The 14,620-nt window shown below is 56.8% G+C and overlaps 1 protein-coding gene across 1 annotated transcript in view; it reads right to left on the reverse strand.

The window, feature by feature from the left end:
• Positions 1–14,620, reverse strand: part of LOC122381085 (nuclear hormone receptor FTZ-F1 beta-like) — a 48,822-nt gene that overhangs the window by 7,087 nt on the left and 27,115 nt on the right. Inside the window, exons 4-6 of the mRNA XM_043364859.1 lie at positions 4,575–4,664; positions 2,979–3,729; positions 842–1,020 (exon numbers count right to left, since the gene is read on the reverse strand). Coding sequence (XP_043220794.1) covers positions 842–1,020; positions 2,979–3,729; positions 4,575–4,664 — 1,020 coding nt within the window. The remainder of the gene's footprint in view (positions 1–841; positions 1,021–2,978; positions 3,730–4,574; positions 4,665–14,620) is intronic.

Consider the following 14,620-nt stretch of genomic DNA (forward strand, 5'->3'; position numbering starts at 1 on the left):
CCAGGCAGTGGTCAGGTCTAAGCTCCTGTCACTGAATGGTGTATTTCGTAAATAACTAGGTACGGCCCGTTCTGTGTACGCTAGACGAGGTTACCTTAGCCTCGTGACCAGAGGTATCCAGAACAACTATAACTAGCAGAGATGCCGACACGAATACACAGTTACACCTATTGTGTACTATTTCAATGCAACAATATGCGAAATTTCTCAGAACCCGATCAATTATGCAAACGCCAAGTTCTGCTTAACGACGTTCATAACTCTGTAATGGACATCCTTAAGCTTAATAACGCCGATATAGAGCGAACAATCGCTGAGATCCGGGGCAGCGGCACGCAGCACCTTCTCAGGTTAGCTCTCTGACCTTCCAGTTCCCAAGGCGGAACTGCACGAGCACTGCAGAGCCCACCGCTAACCCCAATTCGGCCCGTATCCGTTTAGCGTCACGTGCAGGAACTGAAAGTGACATCACACTCGAGTCTCGAACCGGAGGAATATTCCCCGTAGCACGAGGATAGCCCGGAAACCGAAAATAGCCGGGTTTAATTCATTGTTAATGAGCACATGTGTATCCGCGAATGAGTGAATTATATTGTTTCCGTTTATCAATGAAACGGACTCTTACCTCATACCTGCACTTGGGCGGATGTATTAATTATTCCTAGGATTAAACGACGGTTGCATCATATCAGTTTATCTGATCTACGCATGATTAGGCATTTGCATCTGAGTCTCGTTTCCTGTAAAAGATACTGCTCAATCAAAATCATCTACCTATCCTCCTCGCTTTCAAACGCTCATTCCTTCTGCATCGTTTTCCAGCCCCCGGAGCGCTCCCTACCTTGAGCAGCGGCGGCGTGGCGGGCCGGTCGTCGGGCGAGCCGCCCTCCGAGGGCTCCATCTTTACGTGCGGCTGATGGAGCAGCTCGGAGCCGGGCGCGCCGCCGGCCAGCGACTGCGGTACCGTGTACGTGCACTGGTAGGTCGACCGGCCGCCGCGCGTCCGGTCCTCCCGAATCGCTGAGAATGGAAGGCAGAGGTCAGTGGAGGTCAATGGAGGTCAGTGGAGGTCAGTACAGAACAGACCAGTACAGACCAGTAGAGGTCAGTAGGGATCAGTGGGGTCGGCAGAAGTCAAGGTAGACCAATTCGGGTCATGTAAGGTCAATGGCGATCCGGGGAGGTCACTGCAAAGGTCAGCAGCAGCACCCTGATAGTCAAAAGGATTTGCTCGTGCATGAACCCGACGATTATTATAATAGGAACGACCCGAAACAAGCACAAACAAATAACACAGTCTAAGGTCAAGGTCAAGGTTGGGCGTAATATAACATCACTCGGAATATCATATTTTACTATATCATAGTTATTACAAGGCCAGATTTATATCACTCAGCAAGTTTATTTACCACACCAGTTATACAATTGACCAAGCTACCGTGAATTAGATTCGATAAAATCAGTACAACTAATCCGAATCGCAGCATTACCGTACTTAAACGAGCCCATGAAAGGAAAAAAGACCGTAGACACAACGCAACACAAATGGTCATGATGTGTTCACATGCGCTGATCATGTGGTTACCCCATCTAGTCGCGACCTGTCCCCGTTTTGACGTCATCCCTCGCTAGAGGCTCACGTACAACTAATTCCCTTTTATTGAGGTTACGGCTGAACTACGCGAATCGCCGCCGCCTATCTCCCATGTCATCGTTTGAAGAAGCATTTCCGTTTCCCTTTAACCTGAATTCCTCAATGGATCTGGGCACGCTCCTCAGCTTTCCAGATGCCCCCGGCCGGTTAGATCACGCCATCGGCCGGGGTGCATGCGATTGAGATCTGGCATGCAATAAAGCGATGAAGACATAGATAGTGAAAAATTCGCGAATTAGTTGCAACCGAAGAATTTTCCTTCTGCTGAGTGACAGCGAGTAGTGTGACTACGCATGTGTCTGCCGCGCCGGGTTCGTTGAACAGGCCCCATCGATCCATTGTGGGCGATTTCCATGTAAAGGTTTCCCTCCACCTGCAGCACTACTCGCCGACAGAACAATGATAATGGCCGCTGTTGAGGAAAACGCCCGCGCCGGCCGCTCGCCAGCCCAGTAGGCCGTGGCGTTGTATGCGGATCGCTGCCACGCGGGCGCAGTATGCTCGCCCAATGTCACCAATGTCACCCAGCGAAGGGCATGTATGTACAGCTGTCCGTGGCCCTCTGCGTCGTGGCCATCAGGAGCGCCGCGACCTACCGCCTCTACAGCTCCGGCAGGTAAACCTCGGCGGCCCCTCCCAGTTCCAGCGATCGGACCCCCTCTGCCCCTCCCCAGCGGCCCCACCCACCGCCCCCGGCACACCCAGTCCCACCAGCCCTGACTGTGCAGCTTTGAGAGCCGACAGCGCCTCAGGCACGGGTGCGCGGCCACAGGCCTCGCGCCGGATTACCGTAAATCACAAACAATGTATTTACGGTAGGGCCGAGTGTCCGGCCGCTGCCAAGGCTGCCGGCGCGGCCACTGCCACGGTGCGTGGGAACGGAGCCCGCTCGGCAGCCGCCGGGACACCGGTGGACACCGCTGGACGGCGGCCGGCGGCCCGGCGCGCCGCGCAGCGACCTTCTGCGCTCAGCGGCGCACGCGCGCAGGCCGCTGACTCACACCGGCCGCCTTTCATGCGCCTTGACCTTTATCGAGTCGGCTCGCGCTCCCCTCGCCTGCCCGCTCGCCGCGGTCGAGGCCCTGTCTCGCTCCCCTCGCCCGCTCGGCCACCGAGGCACTTTTCGGTCCCGGAGCCGTCTCGCCCTCACCAGGGCAGCTGGAGCTCTCGATCACAGAGAAACGTTATTTTGAGTCGTAGTTTTATCTCTGGTTTTGAAAAGCTTTGGTTGCCTATTTCGTGTTTGGTATTTTGCAGCCCCATAAACCAGCGAAACAACGTTTTCATCCTTTCATTTCTCTGACTATTTAGCTCACTTTCTCACCTTCTAGCTTCATGCCCATGTTGAGGCACTTCTCGAAGCGACAGGCGGGACACTTTTTTCTCGTGGCTATCGTCACCAGGCAGCCGGCTCCGCGCAGACACACGTAGTTCTTTTTGTTCTGAACGGTGCGCTTGAAGAATCCCTTGCAGCTCTCGCAGCTGAAGATGCCGTAGTGGAAGCCGGAGATTTTGTCGCCGCAGACGGGGCAGGGGCTGTTGATGAGCTGCTGCCGGCTGATGCCCGACTGTCCGGAGAGCGCCGAGTGAGCGGCCAGCTCGGCGGCCAGCTGCGACTTGTCGTCGCAGCTCTCCGAGTCCGACTGGGTCAGGTTGAGCGGGTGCTGGCCCAGCAGGTGCTCCATGTGCCGGCCCAGCATGGGGCTCTGCCGGTACAGGTGCCGACTCTGACCCGGGGAGGCCGCCGGCGAGTACTGGCCGCCCGGGGAGGACACCGACGAGCACGAGTACTGGGAGCCGCCGTACTGCGACGCGTCCGAGTTGTTGCGCGACAGGCCCGTGCTGGGCGTGTGCGAGTAGGGCGAAGAGTAGCCGGAGAAGTGTCGCGCCTGCAGCGGCGAGGCGGTGGGGGAGTACATGCGGCCCGCCCGGGACAGGTCCGGGGAGTTGTGGTAGCCGTGGCTGGCGCGGGACAGCGGCGGAGACGCGCTGGGAGTGAACGGGCCAGAGTGGTTCACCTCACAGCCCGAGTCGCTGCGCGTCGGCCCCGGACTGCTCGGCCGGTCACTGTCCGTCTGCGGGAGAGACGGGGTCAGGGGTCAGAGGTCAATGGTCAACAGTCAGAGGTCATGAAATGTCAGACTGATGTCACATTATGATGCTTAGGGGTCAATCAAGAGTGTATGGGATGGCAGACTGAATTCGAATGATGACACTCAGCGGTCAACGGTTTGGAGTCATGCATTGCCGGTCTTGGGTCGTATGATATCGGAGGTCATAGTCACCTATCAGAGGTCACACAGAGTATGGCTGACAGTCATTTCAAGGTCGCAGACTGAGCAACGAACATTTTACACATAGATACGAGGAAACAGTCACACGCCAAAATGACATCAGTGTTGAAGTATGAAGGCTGTAACCTTCAAATGAAAACGAACGAAAGGTTGATTCGGTGTGATAGCAAATGGACAGCACCCACGATGAACATTTATCATTGCCAGAGTTTGCAGATGTCATGCCTGATAATAACACCTTCCTAACCCAAAAAGGCAGACCGCAAATTAATATTAGCCGCCGAACACTCAATGTCTGCACCAGACTGCTTTTGCACGTTTCGCTGCTTTTTGACAATCAGTTCTCGAAGGAAAGCGGTGGTTGCGGGGGTTCCTTATGCGCAATATCCAGACATTATTCGGTCTTGCAGTAGGTAACGCTCAAGTGACAGTACCTATGTGATAGCCGATAGGGCGGCTTCGTATTGCGGGACAGGTCTGTTCCATTTCTACACAAATACAAATATCTGCCTCCGCATCAGCAATCTGATGTTTTATGGGTCAATATCACCAGAAGGTTGATAATTAACTGAGAGTTAGGCAAGTCGTAATCAAGTACCCGACCATCGTAACCCGTTGCCGCGTACCTTTGAATTAGCTAGATCTGTGTCGGTGAAGAGCTGATGTTCCCTCGACCCCGTGCTGGTCACCATGTCGTCGTATTCCTGTTTGATGGCCTGCAAAAACAGAGAGGAGACCGCTGTCAGCTCCACTCGGGACACTCGGCACAGATGCAACGTAGTCATTTACGAAACAGTGGGCTATATATGAACATTAGAGAAGGGAATATATGTTTCGCATCTAAGAAGACAAGGCACAGCTTTTAAACAGGATAAAGCAAAACTGGACTTTTTTTCTAATAGACCATCACTCAAACGTCACTTCTCTCACGACAAAGTGACACCGGAATTCCTCATGACAATTGAATCAGAGCACTATCATATTTCTGCTGTGTGGAGAAAAGTCAGTCAGCTGTCACTGAGCTTCCTTGGCGACAAGGCACATTCAGCGCACAGTGCACACGGCAGGCAGCACAGACTGTCACCCGTCAGCAGCAGGTCCATAAAACCACATAAAACTGCCGACCGGCCACTATTACAATGACGCTCGGTGCACGAGTCAGTTAAATCGAACCCTTTCAGCCTGTGAGTGGTCCCATCCAGCTCTCAGAGAAAGGTGTTGGCCAGACAGCTGCTCACGTCTTGAGATAAATCCCTCATCTAGACACTGCTGGGCAACGAGTCGAGCCGATATTTAACACACGGAGAACAAAAATCGGACCGTTTTACCGACCACAGAATGTGCTCTCGCCGCTCACAGTCGGTTAAGCGCACGTTTATGGCCGAAAAAACCGTTTGGTGACATTCAGCACGCCATTCTCCGAAGACAGAGTGCCGGAGTGTCAACATCAGTCACTCCCACGCACTCAGGAGTGTCAGCCCTGCGCAGTGATCTGTGAAAACACCAATCCCGAGATATATGTGGAATTCGCCCCAGTATGATTACTTTTTCGGCGTGCTGCAAATTTATTTTGACAGCTCGTGTGCCCTCGTACACAGATACCATGTTTGTGGAGGATTAAACCCTCTGCGTGCACTGGGACGTCCAGTCGGGAGGTACCGCCGACTCCCCGGCACGCCAGAGCCGACTCCCGGCCGGTGCAGCTGGCTCGTCTCAGAGGACATCTGCCGTGCTCTTGCGGTGCTCCCGTGGATGCCTCGAGCGGGAACCGGTTTCATACATAGTGTCATGGCCATTCCGGTCTCATTAAAACGACGTTAGAGACGTCAGCCGACGTCTGACATAGACTGAGGAGCGCCGCCGGGTCGTTCTGACCGATCGGACAACCGACCGGCAACAGTTACGGACGTCCTTAGGAGCGGTAGGCTTCGAGACGGCATTTCGAGCCGAATGATGATCTAATGTAAGTGATGACGCTTGACAAACTCTAATCGATGGACTTAAGAGGCTTACGCGAACGGTGAATTCAAATTCTGCCAGAGGAAATAAGCAAATGAGCTGACATCATGCTTGTCCTATGCACTTCCCTTTATTTGCCGACTTGCAACACTGATTGGGAATGTTGCTCGTCGCATATTTACATGCCTCACCCTTCATTTTCGCTGATGGTCGGCACCCAGGAGTCACACCCCTTCCGCAGCACATGCACAGATGTGGCACAGATGTGTGTAATTTGTATTCCTCATATTGCACCGACAGCACTTGCCTAGTTATTTAACAGGACGTCCTTCTAAAATATCCACCTCCCACCCTGTCCCTCCCGCTACCCACCCTTCACCGGAAGGCGCACCCGCGATCCTGCGTCAGACCGCCCGGCCGACACGGCACGGGCCGACTCCGACGCAGTCGTTCACTCCAAATAAGACCAACGACCGTTGTTGGCCCGTGGACGCTCCTTCCCCGTGTCTATCGTCTCGTATAAGGTACCGAACACGGCCGGAGGCCCCCGAACAGCGCATCTGCATTTAAAATACCACAGGACTCGTGCCAGTCGCGCTCGTCGGGCCTAACTCGACCAAACAACGGCAATCCGGCGCTCATGGTCGATCACGAGCCTTGTAAGGACGCAGGAAATCACGACTCACGAGTCACGAGTCAGGAGTCATGAATCACGGATCATGACTCATAGATCACGAGTCGTGTTTCGTATGTCCCGCGGAGTGTTAGGTAGCTAAACGGACTCGGCGACGGAGCACGGAGCCTGAAAACATGGCGACATGACCACAGCGGACCGCTGGGCAGACGGACATGACATGCATAGCCAACAACGAACCACCGCAACAAACGCCGTCGCAGTTTTGCAACGCGCTGCAACCAGCTCGCCGCGCAAACAATCACCTTGGCTGCTGCGGCGGCGGCGGCGGCGGCGCGGAGCCGGTATCAGCTTAGCCAGGAATGCCGCGATCCGCAGCGCTCGTGCCGACCTCGTGCAGCGCGCCGCTTACACCGGCCCGGTCATGACTGTCGGGTGTCGCAAAAAGACGGCTCTGAACGCCGCCGCCGCCGCCATCGGGAATACGATTCAACCCTCATTCGACTTTTTTGCGCTCGAATTCGACTTTGCGCAAAATAAAACGACAGCGCTTAAAAGCGACAGTTGCCGCAAATTGCACACTCAAACTGCGCTGAAATACGACATTTCTTTCATGTCGCAAAATCTTCAAAGTTATGCATTCTAGGAAGCTCGCTGCAATGAAAAGAGGTAAATTTAGCCCCCCGGAATATGTGATAGTATCAGGACACTGTTTGATTCCGCCACAAATGAGAAAAACGCGATGCAGAACGATGCGGTGAAACTGCGCTCATTCGCGACAAATCGTGGGTAAATTGCGCCTGTATTCAACAGTCCTGTTGGAGCCTGAGTGGTCGAGCACTTTCCGTTTTTCTGTTCTCATTCGTTTATTTCGTAACCAATCTTTAAAAAATGATGCTCATTTGAAAGAGATTTTCTCGCTCGTCATTTCTGATGCATAATGCATACATTTGGTACATCACACTCACAACCATATGTACTTGAATTTTCAGATGAAGGATTTTGCCGCGAAGACGGAGTGGGTGTCGTATACCTTACCTAGATGTTGAGCTGGAATTCGGTGAACAAGTTTTTTTAAAATAATGACCTGAAGGTGACCCAAACACTTTTAATTGATAGGTGTGTTTGCAAAACGCATTCCGACAGCTTTTTTTCTGCTTTTAACACTGTATTTTTCTCGAAATACCTGTTTGAATAATTTTCCCGAGTCGACTTCAGGCGCAATTATCAGACACTTAGCCTAAAAACGACACTACCGAGTCAGATAAAAGCGCACTGCGCCATTTTACGACACTCTGCAGTATGATCCGAGCGCATATGCGCCCTTTCCAGACACTTTTATGTTTGATTTGGGCGCATTGCACTTACACTTGACGGCACAATTTACTTGACAGAGGCGGCTTCAGCCACTGGTTTTGTGGATTTAATGCCTTTTATGCTATACTTTAGCATGTTTAGATGTTAACGATCAGTTTTGTTGTATTTACTCTATGCACATACTTACCTGTTGCTTGCGCGGGACCCCTCTTCATTAGGCCTGTTATGCGTAAAGTATTAGCGGAGGGGATTTCCTTCGCACTGGTGTATGTGCTGCCAAATGTGTCCGTGTGGCGCTCAGCTGGTCGGTGTTGGCCGAGATATGAATGCATAGGTGTATGCAAGGCGGACGGCTCCAGTGGCGGTCGCAGGGGGGGGGGGACATCAGGGCCATGCCCCCCCAAAAGGCAAATCAGGGGGGCATCATATCATTTGCCCCCCCCCCCCCAAACAACCGATGGGCCCCCATGGCCGTATGGGGCCCTGGCCCGTATTCGATTGTCACGAGGCTCGAGAAACCCACGCCAGCTATTAACAGCTCCTATACCAGTCTTTGAGGGTCCTACACTGACCTCTGAGAGCCCTTCAGTGGCGGTCAAGCGTCCACATTGACCGCTGAGGACCCACATTGACCTCTGAGGGCCCTCCACTGGCCTTTAAGGGCCCCTAAACCGGCCTCAGGGGCCCATCCGGCGTCTGATAGCCTCACGCCGGCCTCTGGTGGCCTCATTTCTGTCTCTCTAGTCCCAAGACTAGCCTTTAAGTGCCTCTGAGGGCCCCGCACTGGATTCTGAAGACCCGATGTCGGCCTCTAAGAGCCCGCATCGGCCTCTGGGGGCCCATTTTGGCCTTTGAGGGCCCTCCGCTGGTCTCTGGGGTCCAACGCCGGCCCATGCCGGCCTTTAAGGGCCCCACACTGACCTCTAAGGGCCCCATGCTGGCCTGTAAGGACCCACATTAGCCTCTGAGGGCCCCTGCACTGGATTCTGAAGACCCAATGCCGGCCTCTCAGGGCCCGCATCGGCGTCTGAGGGCCCATCTTGGCCTTTGAGGGCCCTCCACTGGCCTCTGGGGTCCAACGCCGGCCCATGCCGGTCTTTTAGGGCCCCACACTGACCTCTGAGGGCCCATGCTGGCCTGAAAGGACACACATTAGCCTCTATGGGCCCTGCACTGGATTCTGAAGACCCCATGCCGGCCTCTAAGGGTCAGCATCGGCTTCTGAGGGCCCATCTTGGCCTTTGAGGGCCTTCTGTTGGCCTCTGGGTTCCAACGCCGGCCAATGCCAGTCTTTTAGGGTCCCATTCTGACCTTTGAGGGCCCCATGCCGGTCTGTATGGGCCTACATTAGTCTCTGAGGGCCCCCCGCACTGGATTCTGAAGACCTGATGCCGGCCTCTAAGAGCCCGCATCGGCTTCTGAGGGCCTATCTTGGCCTTTGAGAGCCTTCTGTTGGCCTCTGGGGTCCAACGCCGGCCCATGCCGGTCTTTTAGGGCCCCACACTGACCTCTGATGGCCCGTGCTGGCCTGTAAGGACCCACCTTAGCCTCTGAGGGCCCCGCACGGGCTACTGAAGACCTGATGCCGGCCTCTAAGAGCCCGCATCGGCCTCTGGGGGCCCATTTTGGCCTTTGAGGGCCCTCTGCTGGTCTCTGGGGTCCAACGCCGGCCCATGCCGGCCTTTAAGGGCCCCACACTGACCTCTAAGGGCCCCATGCTGGCCTGTAAGGACCCACATTAGCCTCTGAGGGCCCCTGCACTGGATTCTGAAGACCCAATGCCGGCCGCTCAGGGCCCGCATCGGCGTCTGAGGGCCCATCTTGGCCTTTGAGGGCCCTCCGCTGGCCTCTGGGGTCCAACGCCGGCCCATGCCGGTCTTTTAGGGCCTCACACTGACCTCTGAGGACCCCATGCTGGCCTGAAAGGACACACATTAGCCTCTATGGGCCCCGCACTGGATTCTGAAGACCCCATGCCGGCCTCTAAGGGTCCGCATCGGCCTCTGAGGGCCCATCTTGGCCTTTGAGGGCCCTCTGCTGGCCTCTGGGTTCCAACGCCGGCCAATGCCAGTCTTTTAGGGTCCCATTCTGACCTTTGAGGGCCCCATGCCGGTCTGTATGGGCCCACATTAGCCTCTGAGGGCCCCCCGCACTGGATTCTGAAGACCCGATGCCGACCTCTCAGGGTCAGCATCGGCTTCTGAGGGCCCATCTTGGCCTTTGAGGGCCTTCTGTTGGCCTCTGGGGTCCAACGCCGGCCCATGCCGGTCTTTTAGGGCCCCACACTGACCTCTGATGGCCCGTGCTGGCCTGTAAGGACCCACCTTAGCCTCTGAGGGCCCCGCACGGGCTACTGAAGACCTGATGCCGGCCTCTAAGAGCCCGCATCGGCCTCTGGGGGCCCATTTTGGCCTTTGAGGGCCCTCTGCTGGTCTCTGGGGTCCAACGCCGGCCCATGCCGGCCTTTAAGGGCCCACACTGACCTCTAAGGGCCCCATGCTGGCCTGTAAGGACCCACATTAGCCTCTGAGGGCCCCTGCACTGGATTCTGAAGACCCAATGCCGGCCGCTCAGGGCCCGCATCGGCGTCTGAGGGCCCATCTTGGCCTTTGAGGGCCCTCCGCTGGCCTCTGGGGTCCAACGCCGGCCCATGCCGGTCTTTTAGGGCCTCACACTGACCTCTGAGGACCCCATGCTGGCCTGAAAGGACACACATTAGCCTCTATGGGCCCCGCACTGGATTCTGAAGACCCTATGCCGGCCTCTAAGGGTCCGCATCGGCCTCTGAGGGCCCATCTTGGCCTTTGAGGGCCCTCTGCTGGCCTCTGGGTTCCAACGCCGGCCAATGCCAGTCTTTTAGGGTCCCATTCTGACCTTTGAGGGCCCCCCGCACTGGATTCTGAAGACCCGATGCCGACCTCTAAGGGTCAGCATCGGCTTCTGAGGGCCCATCTTGGCCTTTGAGGGCCTTCTGTTGGCCTTTGGGGTCCAACGCCGGCCCATGCCGGTCTTTTAGGCCCAACACTGACCTCTGATGGCCCGTGTTGGCCTGTAAGGACCCACCTTAGCCTCTGAGGGCCCCGCACGGGCTTCTGAAGACCTGATGCAGGCCTCTAAGGGCCCGCATCGGCCTCTGAGGGCCCATCTTAGCCTTTGAGGGCCCTCTAATGGCCTCTGGGGCCCAACGCCGGCCCATGCCGGCCTTTAAGGGCCCCACACCGACCTCTAAGGGCCCCATGCTGGCCTGTAAGGACCCACATTAGCCTCTGAGGGCCCCTGCACTGGATTCTGAAGACCCAATGCCGGCCGCTCAGGGCCCGCATCGGCGTCTGAGGACCCATCTTGGCCTTTGAGGGCCCTCCGCTGGCCTCTGGGGTCCAACGCCGGCCCATGCCGGTCTTTTAGGGCCCCACACTGACCTCTGAGGACCCCATGCTGGCCTGAAAGGACACACATTAGCCTCTATGGGCCCCGCACTGGATTCTGAAGACCCCATGCCGGCCTCTAAGGGTCCGCATCGGCCTCTGAGGGCCCATCTTGGCCTTTGAGGGCCCTCTGCTGGCCTCTGGGTTCCAACGCCGGCCAATGCCAGTCTTTTAGGGTCCCATTCTGACCTTTGAGGGCCCCATGCCGGTCTGTATGGGCCCACATTAGCCTCTGAGGGCCCCCCGCACTGGATTCTGAAGACCCGATGCCGACCTCTCAGGGTCAGCATCGGCTTCTGAGGGCCCATCTTGGCCTTTGAGGGCCTTCTGTTGGCCTCTGGGGTCCAACGCCGGCCCATGCCGGTCTTTTAGGGCCCCACACTGACCTCTGATGGCCCGTGCTGGCCTGTAAGGACCCACCTTAGCCTCTGAGGGCCCCGCACGGGCTACTGAAGACCTGATGCCGGCCTCTAAGAGCCCGCATCGGCCTCTGGGGGCCCATTTTGGCCTTTGAGGGCCCTCTGCTGGTCTCTGGGGTCCAACGCCGGCCCATGCCGGCCTTTAAGGGCCCCACACTGACCTCTAAGGGCCCCATGCTGGCCTGTAAGGACCCACATTAGCCTCTGAGGGCCCCTGCACTGGATTCTGAAGACCCAATGCCGGCCGCTCAGGGCCCGCATCGGCGTCTGAGGGCCCATCTTGGCCTTTGAGGGCCCTCCGCTGGCCTCTGGGGTCCAACGCCGGCCCATGCCGGTCTTTTAGGGCCTCACACTGACCTCTGAGGACCCCATGCTGGCCTGAAAGGACACACATTAGCCTCTATGGGCCCCGCACTGGATTCTGAAGACCCTATGCCGGCCTCTAAGGGTCCGCATCGGCCTCTGAGGGCCCATCTTGGCCTTTGAGGGCCCTCTGCTGGCCTCTGGGTTCCAACGCCGGCCAATGCCAGTCTTTTAGGGTCCCATTCTGACCTTTGAGGGCCCCATGCCGGTCTGTATGGGCCCACATTAGCCTCTGAGGGTCCCCCGCACTGGATTCTGAAGACCCGATGCCGACCTCTAAGGGTCAGCATCGGCTTCTGAGGGCCCATCTTGGCCTTTGAGGGCCTTCTGTTGGCCTTTGGGGTCCAACGCCGGCCCATGCCGGTCTTTTAGGCCCAACACTGACCTCTGATGACCCGTGCTGGCCTGTAAGGACCCGCCTTAGCCTCTGAGGGCCCCGCACGGGCTTCTGAAGACCTGATGCAGGCCTCTAAGGGCCCGCATCAGCCTCTGAGGGCCCATCTTAGCCTTTGAGGGCCCTCTAATGGCCTCTGGGGCCCAACGCCGGCCCATGCCGGCCTTTAAGGGCCCCACACCGACCTCTAAGGGCCCCATGCTGGCCTGTAAGGACCCACATTAGCCTCTGAGGCCCCTGCACTGGATTCGAAGACCCAATGCCGGCCGCTCAGGGCCCGCATCGGCGTCTGAGGGCCCATCTTGGCCTTTGAGGGCCCTCCGCTGGCCTCTGGGGTCCAACGCCGGCCCATGCCGGTCTTTTAGGGCCCCACATTGACCTCTGAGGACCCCATGCTGGCCTGAAAGGACTCACATTAGCCTCTATGGGCCCCGCACTGGATTCTGAAGACCCCATGCCGGCCTCTAAGGGTTCGCATCGGCCTCTGGGGGCCCATCTTGGCCTTTGAGGGCCCTCTGCTAGCCTCTGGGTTCCAACGCCGGCCAATGCCAGTCTTTTAGGGTCCCATTCTGACCTTTGAGGGCCCCATGCCGGTCTGTATGGGCCCACATTAGCCTCTGAGGGCCCCCCGCACTGGATTCTGAAGACCCGATGCCGTCCTCTAAGGGTCAGCATCGGCTTCTGAGGGCCCATCTTGGCCTTTGAGGGCCTTCTGTTGGCCTCTGGGGTCCAACGCCGGCCCATGCGGCATGCCGGTCTTTTAGGGCCCCACACTGACCTCTGATGGCCCGTGCTGGCCTGTAAGGACCCACCTTAGCCTCTGAGGGCCCCGCACGGGCTTCTGAAGACCTGATGCCGGCCTCTAAGGGCCCGCATCGGCCTCTGAGGGCCCATCTTAGCCTTTGAGGGCCCTCTAATGGCCTCTGGGGCCCAACGCCGGCCCATGTTGGTCTTTTAGGGCCCCACGCTAACCTCTGAGGGCCCCATGCTGGCCTGTAAGGACCCACATTAGCCTCTGAGTGCCCAATTCGGTTTCTGATGGTCTCAAACTGCCCTTTGCAGGTCCTGTACTGGTCTCTGAGGGCCCTAATTTTGCCCCTAAGGACCCAAACCAGCCTTTAAAGGTCCCACACCGGCCTCTGATGGTCCCAACTCCCATTTCTGTCTTTGGGACCCAAACTGACCCTTATGTGCCTCTGAGGGCCCCGTACTGGCTTCTGAAGGATCGATGCCGGCTTCTGAGGACCCATAACGGTCTTTAAGTGCCTCATACCGACACCTGAGGCCCCACACTAGCCTCTGAGGGGCCCCAAACTGGCCTATGAGGTCTCTACACCGGCCACTGATGGCCCTATTATGTTCTCTGGGGGGCTCAAGCCTTAACTTTGGGCGTCACGCACTTGCCTCTGAAGGCCCACATCAGCCTCTGGGGCCCTACCTTGGGCCTTTGCCCTTTGATGCCCTTCGCTGACCCTTGGGTCTAACACCGGCCTCTGGGGGGTCTGACACCGTACTCTAAGGGCCCCATTGCAGCCTCTAGGCGATAGGTATCGCCGAAGCGCTATCGATGGGCCCATAAGGGCGCTGTACGGTGAGGAGGGCGCTATAACCCGCGCCGTGCTGGTGGCCTGAACTTTCCGCCGAGTGCTGGGGGGGGGGGGGGGGCGTTTTCACGCCCCCCCGTCTAACTCGGCTCCTGGGCCACGTAGCGACACGCGGTAAGCGGCAATCGAAAGAGCGTCAAAATAAGGACGAAAACACTTCGGTCATTTTTTGGGTCAGGTCAAAGGTCAGGTCACCAGAGGTCACCAAAGGTAAAATGTTGACTATTTCAACATTTTGGAAACTGCCAACGGCTATCTTGGGAACCGATAGAGCTACAGCGCCGCGGAAAAGCGCATTCGATAGCCCTTTTACAGACCTTTCTGAGTAATGTTCTCAGATTTGACCTCAGGTCAACGGTTTAGCCTCCAGAGGGCAAAAACTCCAAAAATAGCCGTTTTTACGAAAAACGTTTTTTCGTCAATAACTTTTGACTCATAAGCGCCATGACATTACTTTTGCCAGCATCGTGTTCCTCTCGTCGAGACGCGTCGAATGAACTATTTGTTGACCTTGAAAGGTCATTTTGAAAATTTGACCTCAGGTCAAGGTCATGACC

Source organism: Amphibalanus amphitrite, unplaced genomic scaffold (assembly GCF_019059575.1).
Source record: "Amphibalanus amphitrite isolate SeventyFive unplaced genomic scaffold, NRLGWU_Aamphi_draft 000113F_arrow, whole genome shotgun sequence".
NCBI lineage: Eukaryota > Metazoa > Arthropoda > Thecostraca > Balanomorpha > Balanidae > Amphibalanus > Amphibalanus amphitrite.